Source organism: Panonychus citri, unplaced genomic scaffold, assembly GCF_014898815.1.
Source record: "Panonychus citri isolate SS breed McGregor unplaced genomic scaffold, ASM1489881v1 Contig00077, whole genome shotgun sequence".
In the NCBI taxonomy this organism is placed as follows: domain Eukaryota; kingdom Metazoa; phylum Arthropoda; class Arachnida; order Trombidiformes; family Tetranychidae; genus Panonychus; species Panonychus citri.
Genome location: NW_026515482.1, coordinates 1336518 through 1357252, shown reverse-complemented (window position 1 = coordinate 1357252; position 20735 = coordinate 1336518). Strand labels below are relative to the sequence as shown.

Genomic DNA, 20735 nt, shown 5'->3' with positions numbered 1-20735 from the left:
CGATTATAATATCAACCAAAGAGGGAACATGAAAATTCAATTATGGAGCAAAAACAAACGGGTTTATAACAATTAGCTGATTATTTTAAGTTTCGTATTAAATTGTTGAAGCAAAAAAAAACCCATTGATATAAAAAAGAGTAAAATAAGTAATTGATTAAGGCTGAAAACCATTAAAAATTTTCAATTAACTGACCTTAGTACAGAGAGAAAGTAATTAAACTGAAAATTAACTGTTAATTAACGTAGATTCATTAATTCATCTGTGATCAATCATTAATTAACTTTCTTTTTCTATTGATAAATTTTGATTTCCACTGATTCCCAATTTACCTGATCTTCCAATACCTTTCTGTTCATCCCGATTATCATCTTCATCTTCATCATCATCTTAATCATTGTATTAATTTGTTGTCGATTACAATTTAAAAAGTAAAATCAATTTTTCAACTCAATTTAACTATTAATTTGATTGTTTTCTTCCAGAGCGCAAATAAATTAATCACAATTAAGCTTTAAAGTAACCAAATGAAAGTCAATATAACTAATGAATAAGTAAACATGACTCTTTGATTGTTTAGCCTTATTTTAATTGTGATCAATTCATTGTTTCTGCGTCAATTTAATCAGATGTTAAAGGGAATTTTAATCATTCAGAGAAAAGGCTGAACTTTGGCTTAATTTTGAATTGCGTTTGCGAAATATTTTATCAAATTGATTGATCTTTCCAACAATTGAAATCGATTTTTTCTTACAGTTCAAACGGACAAAATTAAGTCTGAAAATAGTTACGATACTTTAATTCAATTTAGTTGTACACCAATTTATTGAATTTGAGAAGTTAGTTTACAATTGATTACATCGCTGGATTAACGTTAAAGTTTTAATTTTTCACTTGCTACAATTACAATTACGATGTAAATTGGTCTTGAGTAATATGATGAGAAAATCGCATTTCTATTGATCTATTGTTTAGGATTCTAAACTTTACAAATTTATTTTTCAAGCAATTGATTTGGTTAGTGTTTTAATCAAGTCATTGTAATTGTACAAAAGTCTTTCCAACAACCAACTTGCCATTTAGTTCAGTTCGTTTCATCACCGAATAGGTTTCTACCCATAGAATAGTCAAATGTCTTCTAATAGCACTTCTTTCAGGTCATTTTGTATTTCTTTCCCTCGGGTGGTTGGAATATTGGTTTGTAAATTTGCATTTCGTGAGTTTGGTCCGGCGATTAGAGCGGCTGATTTACTGAGTCCTTCACCAGGTACTTTTGCATTATCGGCACCAACGGGAATCGCTACTTCTTCAAAGTCAGAAGAAAAGGTCGGAGTGACCGTGTTAATGGGCTGATTCGTTGTTCCCAGTGATCGATATGTTGTCGCAGTCCTTTTAAGATCAAGTCCTAATAAGAGCTTCAAAATAGTGCGAAAATAAATCTAGCTTTTAGATCATTAGATATTCAATGTAAACAATTAACTTTTAGGGTTTCAAATAAAAGTCAACACGATTAATGAATAACTAAATACGAATCTTTAATAGTCAATCCTTATTTTTAATTGTTAACTAAACAATGAGTAACTTGATTAACCAGATGTAAAATTTTCTTTATTTAAATCATCAATCGATGTGATTAAATTGTTGACGTTGTTAAAGTGAACTTGATAATAATCATAGAATTATCAAAATTATACTAATTAGATCAGTGATTTGAATTGAAAATTGTATCTATTAATAGTTAATGTCTAATCTGATTGAGAAAGTTTTTAACATGTTATCGAAGCTGAAAAATCAATCGCAATGTAACAATTGACCTGAACGATCGTTATAGTTGTTGATCAACTCATTGTATTAATTGCAAGCGACAATTAAAAGAAATTAATCATTTAAATTGATTTATTTTCTTTCAAATTTTTTTCCTTCAAATCTTCAAATCGAAGTTGTAAAGTTTTCCTTTCATTTAGAACTTTACCTTAAATTGATCGATACGAGCTGAGAGATAATCGTAATTCCAATCGATACGTTTGTCTTCATTACCATATAAAAATCTATGATAAACGATAATATTGATTCTTTGAGGAATGATGTGAAAATCACGTTTCTATTGATCTATTGTTTTGAGTTCTAAACTTTGGAAAAAGAAAAAAAAATCTACATGAACAATAAGATGTGAGTAGAAAACGTTCAAAACGAAGTTCGAAATTTCCGTTGGTGGACTCAAATGCTATTTTAGATTGACCAGCTCGAAGTTCTCACTAAATCATTCAATCGGTAGTAGTTGTGGATAGTGTGTTATTAAATTGAACATGAATTTGTAGTTGAATCAGATAAAATCAACCGATAAATAAGTCGAAACGATCATTTGTGATAATAGTTATTTTATTTTTACCATGAGAATGGATTCATTTGTAAATCATTTTCAACCGATTCAGAGTAAAATTAAATAGGTTTACAGTTTTAAGGTTTTCAAGATTCAATTTTCTTCTTTTCTTAAATTTTGACTCGTAGGTCGCAAATTATCATTGACTGATTACATCGGTGACATAAGCGTATTCATCAGCTCCATACAACATTTGATCATTTGATTCATCACTTTCATCATTTTTGGCATTATCATTTGCATGGAATTCATCATACCACCCATACCTGGTAAACCTGGACCCATGGGAGGTTTGGCCCCATCAGTGGTAGAAGGCGTTCCCATGGCTGACATTGGAAAGGTGGAAGGGACGCCTTGACTTCCTTCAGAGGGACCAGAGTCAACTTTTGAATCTGGTCCATTTTGATCTCCTCCAGCGGAAGAACCAGCAACAGCGGCAGCTTGAGCTTGATCCCCACCAGCGGAAGAACCAGAACTACTTGATGCTACAGCAGAACCTCCACTGTCTTGAGCTTGAACGTTGAACAATACCAACGATGAGAGTAATACAAAGGTAAAGATTAATTTGTTCATTTTAATTGAGTTTTGAATTTTTCACTTGTTACAATTACAATTACGATGTTAACTCGATGGTAAATTGGTTTTGAGTGTTGATGAAAATTCAATTGTCCTCCCTTTTATTTATACCAAAAGTTATTCAGTTATATTGTCAAGCTGAGTTTACTTGACTTTTACTGACACCAATTAATCTAATTAACAACGTTAATTGTTCATCAATGTTATTTCAGAAAATTTAAATCAAATATTAACTTTCATCTTTATCATGTTGGTTGATTAAGGTGACACATTCTCATCTTAATTAATTGTTCCTATTTAATCAGCTAACTGTGTTAGTGTTTAAATCAACGTAATAGTAGTTGAAGAAAAGTTTTAATTGTTTTGATTGGAATATTTTCTGGGACAATTAATTAACTAGGTAATGATTTAACAAGAAAAGAGAAAATGATTTTTAATTGTAAACATTGATAAAGATAATTTGACAAAATGAATTGATTAACCTTGTTGATGATTCTCTTGATGATTAATTAACAATTTATGTAGAAAAAACAACGAAAAGGAAAGTTAATCATTACAATCAAAAGTGATACAAGTAAATTTAGTTAATTAAATTGATTAGGATGATAACACGATTGATTGTAATTAGTGATTACATTCAGTTTCTAATTAAAAGACGTAATAGAAAAAAAAGTAATTTGTATTGATTGTTTACATTGTTTTCTATTGATTTTGATTGTTAGTTGTTGATGTTTTTTTAAAGATCAATTGGTGTTGATTGATCGTCTAAATTAAATGATGATTTAGGTGATGATGATAAAGATGATAATGATGACGATGACGACGATGAGGATGATGATGATGATGGCGATTGTAGAGAGAGGGAAGAGGAAGATGGTGACCTTTGGGTGGAATCATCGTTGAAAAAATATTCCACTTCATCAGAATTTACATTTCGCTCAGAATTTGATTTTCTATTGACATTATTATTTTGTGATCTACGATTGTTATCATTATCGTGAGTTGTTTCCACACTTTCGGCTGGTTGGTCTGATTCCCGTTCTAAGGCCGCTGAGACATTTTCTTGGTCTTGGTTTGTTCGTTGTGGCGATTTTTTATTCGATAACTTTGAACCTTTTGTGGATTCGTTGTAATCGTCAACGAAATAAACTGAACTTGTATTCGGAAGTTCATCAGCTGATGATGATAACGATGATGATGTTGATGATGATGGTGAACTTGATTCTGTTTCAACGATTAACTTTCCATTTGGTGAAGTTGAGGGCATTTTATCACCGAAACGGTTTGTGGCCACTTCCTTTTCGTTATTGGTATTTGCGTTTCCGGAAGTATTTGTGGGCTCTTTTGAGTAATCGTATAAATTTGCGTTCAATTCATAGTAATTTGGTGTTTCCTCGCACTTGAAGTTGTTCCACCAATCGCAGACGAAAAACATTTGATTGAAAACGGTACCAATGGGACAGATAAAATCGTCTTGACGTCCATCGGATTGGCAAATATGGAAAACCTAATCAAATGAAATGATGTCGATTAGTTAATTGTTATTACGATTCCATATTTCTACTTACTTGACATTTGGTCTCAACGTCTCCATAATAACCGGGATATTGTTGGTCTGAACATTTAAAGGCCGTTTTTGGGACAGTCTTTAATGTACCATAATCTTGGTTTGGTATACCGGGTAAAATGTCTTCTAATGGGACTTCTTTCAGGTCATTTTGTATTTCTTTCCCTCGGCTGGTTGGAATATTGGTTTGTAAATTTGCGTTTCGTGAGTTTGGTCCGGCGATTAGAGCGGCTGATTTACTGAGTCCTTCGCCAGGTACTTTTGCATTATCGGCACCAACGGGAATCGCTACTTCTTCAAAGTCAGAAGAAAAGGTCGGAGTGACCGTGTTAATGGGCTGATTCGTTGTTCCCAGTGATCGATATGTTGTCGCAGGGGAGGTCGGTGTTTTTATCATTGTCTGTACAGTTGTCGTTGGTTGTTGAGATGATGATGATGATGAGGATGATGAGGATGAGGATGATGTTGTTGTTGGTGCGATGAATCTGGTTGTTGTTGTTGGCGAGGCAAAGGTTGTCGTGATTGGAATAAAGTTTTTGGCAGTTGTTGGCACAGTTACGGTGGCGAGAGATGGACTATTTGTTGGTCGAATAAGTTTATCGAATTTGTTTCCATTCGAAACTGGGTCAAATTGGGTAAGTGACAGAGATGTAAATGAAGATGGAGATGAGACTGAAGTTTGTTGCTTCGATTTGTTTGCTCTCTTCTTGTTCGATGGACTTGATTTAGAACTTTTCTTACCCGTCGAACCACCTTTGGTTTGTAATCGGCCACTTCGCTGGTCGTTTGTACCAAGGGCTGGTGAGGGTGATGAAGAGGGTGAAGATCCATGGTCAATACGAGTCTCATATCTAAAGTTTCCATCGTTAGGATTGGTTAAGGCAGCGTTTTGTTTTTTAGCACTCGACTTGCGGCTCGATTTGGTTCCAGGATTGGCCTTGGGTCGTTGGGTTTCAATGAACGGATTGAATGTCTGTAAAGGTGAACCAGTGGTTGTTGGTGATGTTGTCGTTGTTGTTGGGAAGTAAATTGGTTGACTGGTTGTTGTGACACCATCGGCTGTTGATGTTGCGCTTTTGCGTTTTTTGAGATTGTTTTTCTTGGCTCTTTGAGCACCATTGGTATTGGATGTGACAGCGGGTGTGGTTGGGACGACTTCCCATTCTCGAATCAGATCTTCATTTGATTTCGTTGATGAATCAAGTTCAGCCCAGAAGGGAATTCGAGTTGAAGTGATTATTGGGGTAGATGTAATTTCTGGTTGGGTTATCGGTACTTTTGGTGCTACTATTGGTAGCGATGTAGGTGCAAGTTGATCAGCTGATTTTGGACTTTCTGATTTTCTTAGTCCCCAAACGGATTTGGACACTTTGGGTTTACTAGTTTTAGGTTGTTGTTGTTTAGGTGCTTTTGTCGCCTTAACTAATCTCGACTTTTGGCCTGGTGAAGGTGGAACCGTTTGATCTTCAGTGAAAAATTCTCGTGGTGGTTGTGTAGTGGTAACATCAGACCGACCTGAAGGTGAACGGACTGATTTCTTGGGCTTTGGCATTTCAAACCAAACGTACTTTTTACTTGGTTTCTCAGTATTTAAACCTAAAGCATTACGAACTGAGGCTGTCACGGATGATGGTCTAATCGTCACTGGTGCTTGTGAAGGGGGTGATGGTGATGATGATCTAGGGGCAGGAGCAAAAGTAGAGGTGGAGGTGGTGGAGGAGAAGGAGGAGAAAATGGTGGACCTTGTGGTTGAGGAATCGACGGAGTTCGTGGTAAAAGGGAAGCTGGAGGAGCAATTTCAGGTTGAACTTGAATTCGAGCCGATTGGAATTGAGGTCGAACAGGTTGATCGTCACCTTCACCTGGTCTTCCAACAATGATGGACTCACGATCATCGACAATTGGTTCAACTCGTTTACCCTCATTTCCACCTTCACCTCTGAACTCTTCCTTATCATCCCAAGAGATTTTACTTGTTCGAGAAACTGACTTATCGTAACCATTTTCCGTCTGCCGTTCATTACGAATCTCTTCAATGTCCCGATGGTAAATAGGTGTCGATATTTGTGGTACCGATTTATCAATTCGTGAGAATGGATCTTCACCATTACTCCAATCAGGTCCACGACCGGTCAATCCAAGGATCGGCGATTTCTCGGTTCTCCATTCATCATGGAAAATTTCCGATTCAATATTCTCTTTAGCGATAAGAGGCCAACGTTTGTCCACATTTTCGGAACTGGGCTCACCTTTATTCTCGTCAACAACAGTTTCCTTTTCCTGTTCCGTTTGATCGCCGCTCACAACTGATCCTGAACTCGAAGCGGAAGCAAAAGGTTGCCATATTTTACGATTTTGCGTCGATTGGGGCACAATCATAGGTTCCCAATGAGAGTGACCATTGTGGTGGACAATTGAAGGTCCAGATCGATGACCAGGATCAACGAGCGGCTCAATTGGTTGGATATAACGATTCTCAGCATTATAAGATTCACTTGGAATCAGCGAGTCCCACTAATCATCAAAAGAAGAGAAAAGAAAAAAAAAATTCGAAATTAAAATCAAACAATTAAATTTCCAACAACAATCAACCTTTTGTGTGATTTAATCACGTTTTAATTATGATTAAAAATATTACATATTGTTCACACTTGATGATTGATTTTCTCAGAGTAAAATTAATTGTTACTAACGATCAATAATAACAATTAAATTGTTTCAATGTGTGTAAATTTTTGATTGTTTACTAATCATCATTATCATCATCAAGTTAATTAAATTGCCACAATTTCATTTATAAACAAGTGAAAATATTATGATAACAATTTAATTGATCAAATAATTTATCTTTTAATTAAATTGCGTGAGAAAGGAATCAACTTTTCTTACATTACTAATCATGATTAACTAAATTGTTTTAACACAAATTAATTAACTGTTTTTCGGCAACGATGGGAAATTAGTTAATCATTTGATTGTTTAATTGTTCTGATTTGTTTATATTTTTCTTAATGTTGTTTCAAATTAATGATAATCAGAAAACAATCAGTATAACAATTAACAGAAAATAAAAAACTTTAGTTAACAACAATTAAACTTTGATGATCATCATCACATTTGATCAACTAGATTTACAATTAATCTTGATTAATTTAATATTTGCATGAGTTTAACTGACAATTAAAAACATTTTCATAATATTAAACTAATAACAATCAACCAAAATAACAATAATAATATCAACTCCATAACCCTAACAATTAAATGAACAAATTGATTGTAATCAAAATAAATTCATCACCAGCATAATCATCATGATGCTGTTAGAGTGATGAATAACAATTAAACAATTTAATTATAGTAACAACAATTTAGCTCCAAATTAACAATTTAACTTTTGATTGTTTGATGAAAATTTCAAACAAACTGTAATTAAATTGATTTGATCAACCATTACAATTAAAGACTAAATTGTTTCCATTGTTTTCCTAAGCCTAATATTAAACTCGTTAAATTGTTAACAATTTAATCAGCTGATCATTAATCATAATAACAAAAAAAAACAACTAAACCATATAAACTAATTATTACAATTAGTTTAATTGTCTCTCTATCATATTAATATATTTACCGTTATTCACACGTGATAAAATTGATTAAGTATTCAATTTGATTGTCAATGATTAATAATAATAATGAGATGGTTATGAAAATCAAGATGAAACAATCAAAGAAATGGTAACAATTAAGATGAACAATTTAACTTTCACTTTCATCATAATAATTATATCATCGGGATGAGGATCATGTTGTTATTAATTGTGACGATGATAATTTATGTTACAATAATCAAGTAAATTCAACACACATGAAGATGTTAATGATTAAAATTGTGAATGAAACAATTTAATGACAATTAATTTCCACCATCATGATAACATACAACATCCCCACCTCCTCCCACTCAATTTGATTGTCTTTCTTTTTCCCTTTCTTTTTGTTGATTGTCAACAATTTGTTCCGTTTCCAGGTAACAATTGACTTTCACTAATTTACCTTCTTCATCTTAATCATCTTAATCATCACAACAACAATTTAATTGATAACTTGTATCATCATCGTAATGACATGTTACTTATCATTAGAAATCATTGCCTCAAGCTAAATAACCCTAATGGTCAATTGTCTCAAACTGACCATAAGGAAAATGATAAATCAAATGTTAATTGTTTTCCACAAATTTTTTTTTCACCGTTAATTGTTCAAATTGCTTTTAATTGATTCAATCAATTTTACTGAAATAACTTTGATAACAATTAACACTTTTAGTTAATTTAGTTAATGTTAACTTGATTATCTTATTTTTGATTACAATCAATTAATATATAAATTGATAATATATTTAGTTAATTGTTAATTTCTATCAGATGATTAAACAATTTAGATTATGAAACAAGGTAATCAAATTTACTGGTTTCTTCATCACCTTAACCTTAATCATTATTAATTGTTGACAATTAACTAATCATTGTTGTTAATCAATTGGTGTGAATATTGTGTGTGTATGTTTGAACATGTTAATTGTTACTTTAACCATAACAATTTAATTTAAACAATTGATTCTCATTGATTCAATGTAACCAACACAATGAGAAAACTTTTCACAAACTTGACACCATCACAATTAAATGACATTCAACAGTTACAATTAAAACTGATCACAAAAAACTATTAAATTAACAGTTAATTGGTATTGAAAACTATTAATGAATTAACTTGTAATAAGTTGATTTGGTAAGTAGTTTTTTTTGTTTCTCAATCAATGATTATAATTAACTAAACAGCAACAATTAACTAACCTTGACATTGGTCATCATTAGGAAAACAATGTTAACCTGTTGATTTGATCACGAAATTTATTATTATTATTTTCATCATGTTGATTGTTGCTGTTGATTGTTGATTGTTTTGGTTAACTAATGATCATCCGAAAGGCGTTAAACTTGAAATTAAAATAGTCAAATGTTGATCACGATGATTATGATGATCTGTTAATTGTCGTTAATTGTTTGGTATTGTTGATTGTTCCAGTTTTAAATTGATCATCAACTTGATTCGTGATTAACATTTTACACTCTCACTTTAAATTAACAATCTAAGGCTTAATCATCAACCTTAATCATAATCCTCAAGGGTTAATCCTTCATTGTTTTTACATGTTTAATTGTTGTATTATACAATAACAATTAAAGGATAAACTATAATAATAAATCACCATCTTCAAATTATAATTGTAATTAATCAGTTTTCATTTGGATTTCATTTGATTGTTAACACAATTTGATTGACTGTTGATTAATACAAAGAGATTGAGTAATTTTCCTCTTCCAATCATCATCAGTTAATTATTATCACAATGAATTAGGTTATTAAACATGAATCAGATTTGATTGTTGAAGAGAAATGGTAACAATTAACCATACACGATATTCAACAATCAACCTTGATTACACATTGACAGCATTTCTATTTGGTCATCTTCAATTCTTGACCATTACTTGGACTTTTAATTTAATCCATTTACCTGAAAACATTTGAATTTATAATTAACTTGATTTGTGGAGAAAATTAAAAAAAAACTTTTGTTACTTTTAATTGTTTCGAATCATTAAATTGTCAACAATTAAAATAAACATAAAACAAAAACTTGACTGACCTCTTAATAACCTAATTGACAATTAACTTTTAAATTCCAAAAATTAACCGTAACAATTAACAACAACAAGACGGAAAATTAAACATTCACCATAATCGTAATCGCGATTAACATAAATCACAACAATCGAATTAGAAATCATCGGAATCAAAAAGTTTCGACCTTAATTCTGACCTTTTTTTCACTCTCGCCCCTTGAACGAGATCATGAGGCTCGAAATGGGAATACAAAGAAATACAAATTCGATGAAATTTCAAACTTAGAACTTTTTTCATCTCGAATAAGATTAACTTCAACAATTAGATTGGATTGAAAAAGTTAATCAACTCGAACCCAACCCAATCTATTAATAGTCAATTGAATATCTAAATTGTTACTCTAATATTGATTATCTATTAATGGTCATATTATTTGGATATGAAATTGATTCATGGAAATAAATTGTTGGGCTTACCTGTAATTATCAAAGTTAATCATTAGCAATCAAGTGATAATTGTTATTGGACTTAATCAATGGTATAAATTTAGTGGGAAATTTTAATTGTGGTTAAATTGTTAGTATCATAAGAGTACAATTTATATTATAATGTTGATTGTGAAACTTTAACTTCACTTTGAAATTTGATTTAACTGTCAAAGGATTTTAATTATTGGTCGTTTAATTGTTTGATCAATCAATTCAATTCCATTCAATTGTTACAATTAATTAGTTGATTAACTTTCTCACTTAACTTATTGGTTTGGAGGATATTTAATCAAAGTAAATTAACCAGTAACAACAATTGATTAAATTGTTTGATGGTCAATATAATCAATTAGTTAATCTAATAAGTTAATATAAAAAGTGATCAAGATGAACTGGATTAACTTCAATTATTGATTACAATCAAACCGGAACAAATTAGCTGATTGTTATTGTTTTACTCAATTCAACAAAGTACATAACTAAATTATCATCACAATTAACCTTGATCAATATGATTAAAGGTCAAAATCAATTGGTCAAATCGTAATCACAATAATCAAAAACTGAATTAATTTCTCACACTAACTAATCAATTAGTAAAAAAAAATTATTAATGCTGGTTGTTAATTCAATTTTTTGACAATTAAGTAAATTGTTCACAACTTAATCAACTGTGAATTGTTACAAGGATAAATTGTCAATGATAAACCATAACAATTAACTAATAATAGTCTCACTCAATCAAGAGACTTGGTTAATTGTGATTCCTAAATAAAAAAAAGGTACAATTAATCAACCAAATTAAACTAAAGGATTAATTCAATTACTATGTTTGGTTGTTAATTGTTGATGATTAAAATCATAGTGTATACAGAAAGTTGATTGAAACTTTTTAATTCAGTTTGGTTTAAATTGTTGAGAGATTTAATTTAGGACAGGAAGTTGATCATCATCATTAGTTAATTATCAAGGAAACAGTTTTCACACAATTAACTGTATCATATTTAATTATCAGCTAATTGTTGAGCTTAAATGGTATTGAAGCAATCAAATTGATATCAATCAAATTAATCAACTCTTTCCTGTTAATGACGATTAATTAAATCATCCAATTGATAAATAATATAAACTAAGAATTGGAATCAACAAAAAATAGATTTAATTTGATCAACAATCAATCAGATTGTTTCAACTACAATTAACATGATAACTTAAATAACTTTACAATCAAAGTTTCTGTTGACATTAAACAATTTAAATTATAACAATTAACGTAATATTTTAATGATTAATACATATCATGATTTGATTATATCTCATGACAATTTAATTTGATTGTTACAAGTTCAAAATAGATGCCATCATTTGATTAACAATTAGTTAATCTTGTTAATTTGTCAACTTATAACAATGAACAAGTAGAACCAAAAAGTAAATATTATAAATTTAATGATTAGTTAATTGTTACAATTAACTAATCACGTTGACCTTTTCTGTTTGTCATGTTTTCTGGATCCTCTTGGTTGATTAATATTAATTGTTAAAGTTAATTATCATTCATTTAATGTCATTGAGAATTTAATTTCTCTAATCAAAAACTTTAATCGTAATCATTAAAAGATCACAAACTTTTAATGAAGTGATAACAATTAAAAAAACAATGATAAAGATGATTCTTGTTATTAAAGTCTAATAATCATCATCAACAATATATTGTTTGGCTTGACAAACAATCAACTAATTCAATTGGATTTAACAATAAAAATAATCATGATAATATTAATAATAACCCGGAACAAGCTGATTATTTAAAAGTGATTAGTAAATCCTAATGGAACCTTGAAAATATCATTATTAATTGTTAACAATCAGTCTCATCATCGAGATCATATCGATATGAAAGTATCAGATTAGGTCAAGAAGAGCTCGAGCTACAATGAGTTTTAAAGGAAAGACGAAGAAAATAAAAAAAAAGTTCTAACAACAAGTTCGATGGATCGATTTACAGAGAATGGAGAGAGAGAGAGAGAGAAAAGTTTTTTTTCGAACAATGAAAATCGAAAATCGAAAGGTATTAACATCGCAATCAACGAATTAAACTCTAAATTTCACTTACTAGTAATAGTTGAATATCATATTGTAACATAAGAACGTTAATTAAGATAAATGTTGTTGTATTGTTGTTGATTGTTAGCCAACAATTTAGGTTATCAAAGTGCAAAAGTCATTTCGCCGAAAGGAAGAAAGTGAAAAATAAAGTTTCTCTCTCTCTCTCTCTTTCTTGGTTCGTTCTTTGGACAAAAGGACAACAAAAAACGAAACCTTTTAAACGAAGTAACGAACAACAATATTATACCAATGCCACTATCGAAAAGAGAGAGAGATGGAGGAGAGAGAGAGAGAGAGAGAGTAAAAGGATGATAATGATGAGATATGGACGAAAAGAAAGAGAAAGTGAAAAAGATGTAACTTAAAGAGGTCGCATTTCCTTTACTTTCACACACACAACACGAAACTTAATTGGCCTCAATGGACTTTCATCATCATCATTATCATTATCATCATGTTATGTTGTTGTCGTTACATCTTAGGTATATGTTAATGTCCATTATCTCATCTTTTGCTCTTATTTTTTTGCTTCTTCTCGAACACAATACAAGCACAAAAGTTTCTTAGAACGAACTTAGAACTTTTTTCCTCTCTCTCTCTTCTCCTTAATCATTATTTCATACACACTTCAAGATTATCTACTGATCAACTGAATGAACGTAAACTAAATCAGCTAATTAGATTTGAGAAGAAAAAAAAGTTCTGGCTACTATTGACCCTCCACATTATCATTATCATTTTTTTCTTCATCATTTTATTGGTCTAAAGGTGACAAAACTATTATCATGTTCATAAACTGGACACACACTAAGCCAACTGACCATTAAGACATGATGATCATCATGTGTGGTTTTCCTTATTAATCAACACTCAGCAATCAATTATTATTATTTGATTTAAATGTGAAATTTAATCTGCTAATTGTTTCAGAAAATTTATTTCATCCATAGAGGTTGTTAACTTTGCTGAGGATTAGTTAATTGTTACAATTAACTATTGGGATACGATTTTATTGGTTTTGTGGTTTAATTGTTAAGGATTAAGATGATTAGTTTACTTGTGATTATCCCTAGCAGTTGGATTATTTAATAACCTTTGATTGTGAAATAAATTTAGCGATTACGATAAACTTGATTGTGTTTAAATTAATCTTATTGTTGTTAATTGTTTATAATCAGTGTTGATGAGAAATGTTAATTTTGTTTTCACATCAACAATTTACATGTTTAATTGTGATTACCACTGTTATCGGGTATTTATAACTCATTTTGATTAAGTTGATTGTTGGTATGATTAATTAATTATTTACTATTTTACTCCAGTTTATCATTTAAACTACAATTTAATAATAATCAAAGCTTAAGATTAAGGGACAATGAGAGTGAACAATTTGTTCCCATGGAAACGGTTCAACTGATTAACCAGAAAGTTAATCATGATTAAAATTAATTAGGAAAAAATTAAACAAAAACAAATGATATTAACTAATTACAAGTTGATCATCATTATTAACTAAATTGTCCTTCCTGAATTGAATTAAATATTATTAAGGTGATAATGTTTGGGAATCGATGTTGATTAACATGATCATCAAATCTAATTGTATGTTAATTGTTGTGATTAAAAGTTTTTCTTGAGTAAAAAGTTTTGTCACAAGGAAATGAAATCAACTGATTATGATTAACTTTCTGACTGATTTAAACTGAATTAAATAATCGTTGGATTAAGATGATTAACTTAAATTTCATATCATCATTAGAAAAGTTTATTTAATTGAACAATTCAATTTGATTGTTTACTGATTGTTTGAATTGTCTCTGTTTTTGATTGTCTAATCATTATCATTGCACTTTTAAACAACAACAACAACAATTACTAAATCACTCTGATGGTTTGATGGTTTCTTAATTGTTACAATTAAAATCAGCAGCCATTTAATGATGATTTGAAAACAACTGATTTGACCTGAACACCAACTGAGTTAATCAAATTTAATTCATTTAAAACAATTTAATGCTAATTTCTGATTGTTACAATTACTTGATTATCATTTAAATTTATAGTTAATGTTTGATTAGTGAATTAAACTGTTATGATAATTAACTAATTGTCTGTATTATTAACTTGATAAATGATCAAGTTCAAGGTGTATGATAATTGAATGACTATTACAATTAGATTTGATTGTAAAGTTTTGAAAGCTAATTAGTTGGTTAATTTAATAAATTCAACTGATTCTGATTAATTTATCTAAATGAATTTGATTAAATTGATTGCTATCATAATCAATTAATTCAGTTATATAGTTCACTCTTGAAATAGTTTTTTAATTAGCTTTTAATAAGTTATGTAATTATTGTGAATGATGAAAAAGTTAATTGTTATTTAAATTGTTTCTAATTTAGTCAATTGTTTCCAAAGAATCACAATTACAATCAATCAACATAAATTAAGATAATTAAATGATGATGAATAAACTTATTGAAACAATTAACTTACTGATTTAACTTGCAAAGTCATAATCCAAAATGATTAAGTAGCTAATATTTAATTTAATTGTTTAAACAATTAACTGATTAGTCAGCGCTTCTTAAATCATAATCATCATTAAAACAATAGTTAATTAACCATATGAATGCATGGTTAATCATGTTAATAGTGTTAACAATTAACCCTTAATATTGAATTAGTGGTGAACAAAGTTAATCAGTATCTTTAATTGTGATTAACATCCAAGGACAATGTCCTCCTACCAATGGATCAGCACAATTTGAAACTTAATTGTTAACCTAATCAATTTAGAGATTCAATTAAATTGTCACAAGAAAAGCAAACTAAATCAATTGATTGTAATTAAGATGATGATGATTCTAATTGTAACTTTTGATCAAACCAAAAGTGAAATGATAAAAATATCAAATCAACTACAAAATGTCAACATGAAAGCTTAATTGTAACTCTAATTGTTGTCAATTAAACAAATTGTTTTCACTTTTAAACTTGAATATAACCCAAACAATTAACAGTTAAACACTTACACCTCATCACAATTAGTTTATTAATATCAACAATAATGTTAAAAATAATAGAGGAAAAGTATAATTATTATGACGAACGAAAAAAAAAAATTAAAAAAAAAAGTTTTTCTTTTCTCAGAATCCTAAGCCTCATATCGTAGGCTCGTTGGCGGTTAATTAGCTGGTCAAGCCCAAGAAAAGCAACGGGTAGCCACGAACTGACCAGCATGAAACTGACCAGTTAAAAGCCCTTATTTATCATTCTTATCATCATTATCATCTTTGTTTACCATCTTCTACTTCAAGTAGCGCAAAAGTAAAAAAAAGTGACAGAAAATTAAAATTTTCGTTGCAACGAAAACACGTTCCAACTATAATATTATCATCATAATCATCTTTATCATTTCACTTTCTCAAATATAATATTAATTTACCTCACTGACCCTTAGATTCACTTATCTATCATGATGATGATTACGATTATAATTTAATAGATCCGGTCATTTGCTGGACAATGGATTTAAAGTTATTTCTACCTGTTGAAACTTTTTCATTTTTCTCGCGAATTGTTTATTTTAAATAATAATAAACATCTCACTGATTTAACAGCTACTATTTACTTTTAATCACAATTATGATACAAGAACAATTTATTAATCTCTCTCTCTCTCTCTCTCTCTCTCTCTCTCTCTTTCACTAATTGTGTTATAATCAATTTAAATGATTCAAATTTATATGATTATAATAATACCCAGGTAAGAACTCACGTTTCCATCATAATCTAACTTTATCCGTTGATAAATTGTGATAACAATTTACTAATTGTAATGTTATATATCCATAACAATGAAAAATTGTTCAAGTAAATTGTTGATTCATTTCAATTATGATTATTAATAACAATCAAAAGTTTTCATTGAATCCTAATCATATGTATTTACACAATAATAGTGATTCAAGTGTTGATTGTTTTGATTGTTTATCAATTGAGTTATCTTTTGATTCTGTTGTTTTATTTAGCTTTTCCGATTGTAATTGATGAGATGAAGATTGAAAATGATAACGGTGATGATGATGATGAGGATGAGGAAGGTTAATTACAGGGTTACAACCATGATGATGATGAATAGAACTTTAGAATTTCATCTACTTGGAATTCGTTAGAACGAAAAAACTTTGTTCTTTCCTTTAGTTCGTTAGCTAATTCCTAATCGAGATTAATGAGAATGATTAAAATGAGAGTAACTTTTGTTCACAATTAACTAACCATCTTCATCATCATCATCATCATCATACTAATAATTATGATTAACTGATATCATTGAGATTAAGACAATAGTTTGTTTTATCAGATTAATATGTTAAACTTCAGGGTAGAAACAATTTGTTCAATTGTGGTTCAATTGTAGATTACAATTAAAACTTTACGATCAATTGAGATAATTAATATATTCAAATCAAGGATATAATTCACAATTAACCGTTATCATTATGAATTTACATCTAAATTTAATTCATATGCAAATTTTAATCCTCTTTTAATCCTAATAATACATTTACGGTAGTTTTTTGTCATAATATTTCATTCAATTAGAAAATTAATCAATTCAGTTGCTCAAGGAAGTTAATTGTTTATCTAATTAATCAATTTAATTCACTTTTGTCTTCTAATCAATTGATTGTATATGAGTAAATTAAATTAATTCATATTCATTTTGGTAAAACAATCAATCAGTTTGCATGATTTTCATCATGATAATTATTATCATATACACTAATTGTTGGCACAATCAGATAATTTTCCGATTAATTAGATTGGATTAAATTGTCAATTGTGATTATTAGATTAATCTATTGATCGGAAGGTGATGATGAAACTTTTTCACTTTTGATTGATTGTTTTACTAAATGATTATAATGTTTTAAATCATTTAACGCCGACAGATTAACTAATTAACCTCACCGTTGGTTAACAACAATCAACAATTTAAAAAGACAACCGTTTAAAACAATTTATTAACAATCAACAGGCTAATCATCAATCAAATGATTAACATTAACTACATTGAAACAAAACATTAACGTTAATCCTATTAAATTAATACCTGGAACTGATTGTTAACACTGATTAAGAGAAATGATTAGCTAATATAATCAGATTAACGATAATCAATACACAGAAAAATTAATCAAAAACAAAAGAAATTAAATCCAATTGGTTAATCAGTTTCTTATATTAATACTAATCAAACTTAAACTTGGGTCATAGTTACAATTAATTGATGAAGTTTTGGTAAACTAAATTGTTTGCTCATCAATAATTTAAATCCAGTTATGATTGTTAAGATGTGATGCTAATTGTCACGTTACAATTAAAAGTTAAACACTAAAAATAATGTTAATCTTGTTAATTGTCATTATTTTAATCTCAATTTAACTTTGAACTTAAGGAAAGGTTCAAGTTAATTGTTACCGTAATTGTTAATTTCTTTTGTTAATCCAGTGAGTGTAAATATCATGTTCGTATCTAAATTAATTATGATTGTCAAGACTAATTAAGTTAACTACCTTTCTGTTAGTCTTAATAAACCCCTCGATCCCAAACAATTAGTTAAACAATCAAAGAGACAACATGTTAATTGTTTGTTTTTAGAGATTTAAATTTAATACTAATTAAGATTCTCACATTGAAATCTAATTGTTAATCGGGAATGAATTGAATTAAGTGATCATTTTGCCGGAAGGAAAACAAAACAATAGATTCAACGGATTAACAATTAACAATTGACAATTAAAACCATGAAACAATTAGACAAATACGTGACAATATCAAAATCATTACCATTGATTTTTGATTAACAAATCAATATTGTCCTTAAGTACAACAATTAAAGGTCAACTAACTGTGATTAACAAATCAAATGAAGCGTAACTAACTATCATCAATAGACAATTTAACCTAATCAATGAATTAATAATGATCAACAATTGAAACTTTAATTTAGTGAAAATTTCTAAACCACAATTGTGATTAAATTGTTTGACCAAAAATTTTTTTTATCAATCAAAATCCAGTAATTTAATTCAAGTTAATTGTAAATTCATGTGTATATCAAACAATCAATAAGGTAAATTGAACCTAACAATTAATAGTAATCAACACATTGATGGACAATATTGATTGTTGATATTCAAACTTATTCAGATTAATAAAATATATTGATAATAGTTAATTGTGTTGAAAGAAATTAAAGTTTAATCAACTTACCGCTAAGCCAAATTTTGATAAAATTGATTCATCTTTTGATTGAATTAAATCTAATTGAGTAATGATAACAATTATTGGTATCACAACTTTAACCGGAAACATTGTCGATAATTAAGTTGATTGTTTGGCAACGGAAGTTGAAAATTGTTCAATAAAAAGAGAAAGAAGAAAATTAGAACAGAATCCAATTCGAACGGCCAATCTGTCACTGAACGAGAATTCACTTCGAATTTTGTTTACTATTCGAAATTTTCTAGAAAATCTTCGAAAAACGTTAGTCCAACGCTCGAACTTGAACGTTTTTGATCTGTCTTTCTTTACACCCCCACAGTCTTTGATCTATTGATAGTAATGATCATCGAATATATTTTGGAGAAAGAGAGAAAAAAAAAAGAGAAAAGTTTTAAAAAAGTTTTTTCTTCTTCCTTATTGTTGTCGTTGTTGATGATCTCGATTATAACTGTAACATCAAATGGCAATTTAACATTAACGGCACAATAATAATAATAAACTGACCAAAGTTGCTGTTGTCCAGTTAATGATGATAATGATGAATGAGTGAATGTGATGAGACTAATGGACAAAACTAACGGGATGAGTTCTAACGTCAACAATGAGTAAACTTCAAATGGTTAATGTTTCGAGACTTAGGCTGTTATTATATCGAAGTAAAAACTTTTTCGTTGCAATAAAGTTACTTCGTTGTATCATCATCATCATGATAAAGAGAAAGAGAAGAAAGAAAGTGAGAGAGAGAGAAAAGTAAGAAGAGAAAGAGGAAATACGCCCAATGGTTGTGTCCTGATAGAAAGTGACCAGGATAAGGTTAACTTGTTACTCGAAATTCGTTACCTTCTAACGGAAAGAAAGAGAGTAAAAGATGAAAGGGAAAGGATGAGAAAGAAAGAAAGAGAAAGGGGAAGATGACATGAGAAGATGAGAAAGTAGATGAGAGAGAGAGAGAGAGGGAGAGAGAGAGGTAAAGAGGAGATGGGGAGAGGAAGGAAAAAGATTATTGTATAACAACAATGAAGATGAAGATTATGATAGAAAAGGATGTTGTTGGCTAGGAGGGATTTCGATTGATGATGATAAACAGGATAAAGAGTGAAATGAATATACAATAAGAGATGAGAGAGAGAGAGAGAGAGAGAGAGAGAGAGAGAGAGAGAGAGTAGATAATATAATTTACCTGTTAACGGTAAAAGAATTGCTAGAAAATGAAAAAAAGATTTTAACTTTTTCTTTTTCTTTTTAATCCTTGTTGTTGTGTTTTCTTTTTTTCCTATTAATCTATTGATATCGTGGCTTATGACAACCTGCTAATCTAATCCCGATTAGATTTAAATGATTAAGGTTGACTTTAAATACTTGATTAGGTGAATTTTGATCAGTGTTAACCTTTCAATTGATGTTGAGACAAATTTTGTGTCAGAATTTGTCTCACACAATTAAAAACCATTTAGTACAATTGTCAATTAAAACGTAAACCTTGTTACTGATCATTGAGTTTAATTAATAATAATTGTTAATTATTTGGGGAAATTATTATCAACCCGTATTGAGATTTGGTTGTGAGTAATTAAAGTTATATCTTTCTAATTACAACTACAGTTAATCAACATTGACTGTCAA

The 20735-nt window shown here is 29.5% G+C and overlaps 1 protein-coding gene across 1 annotated transcript; it reads right to left on the bottom strand.

Annotated features, from left to right (window-relative positions):
* Positions 1–2362: 2362 nt before the first annotated feature.
* LOC128386928 (mucin-5AC-like) lies at positions 2363–20002 on the bottom strand. Its single transcript, XM_053346041.1, has 4 exons — positions 19101–20002; positions 6249–7038; positions 4526–6180; positions 2363–4464 (listed from the first exon to the last, which is right to left on the bottom strand). The coding sequence occupies exons 1-4, from the start codon at positions 19200–19202 to the stop codon at positions 3694–3696; spliced, it is 3318 nt and encodes a 1105-aa protein (XP_053202016.1). The 5' UTR covers positions 19203–20002; the 3' UTR covers positions 2363–3693.
* Positions 20003–20735: the final 733 nt, after the last annotated feature.

Coding starts and splice junctions, on each gene's coding strand:
- LOC128386928 (XM_053346041.1), bottom strand. CDS start 19,202: ATGTTTCCGGTTAAAGTTGTGATACCAATAATTGTTATCATTACTCAA. Junction 7,039..19,100: donor TATCAAAATTTGGCTTAGCG/GTAAGTTGATTA, acceptor TTTGATGATTAG/TGGGACTCGCTGATTCCAAG. Junction 4,465..4,525: donor ACGTTGAGACCAAATGTCAA/GTAAGTAGAAAT, acceptor TCATTTGATTAG/GTTTTCCATATTTGCCAATC.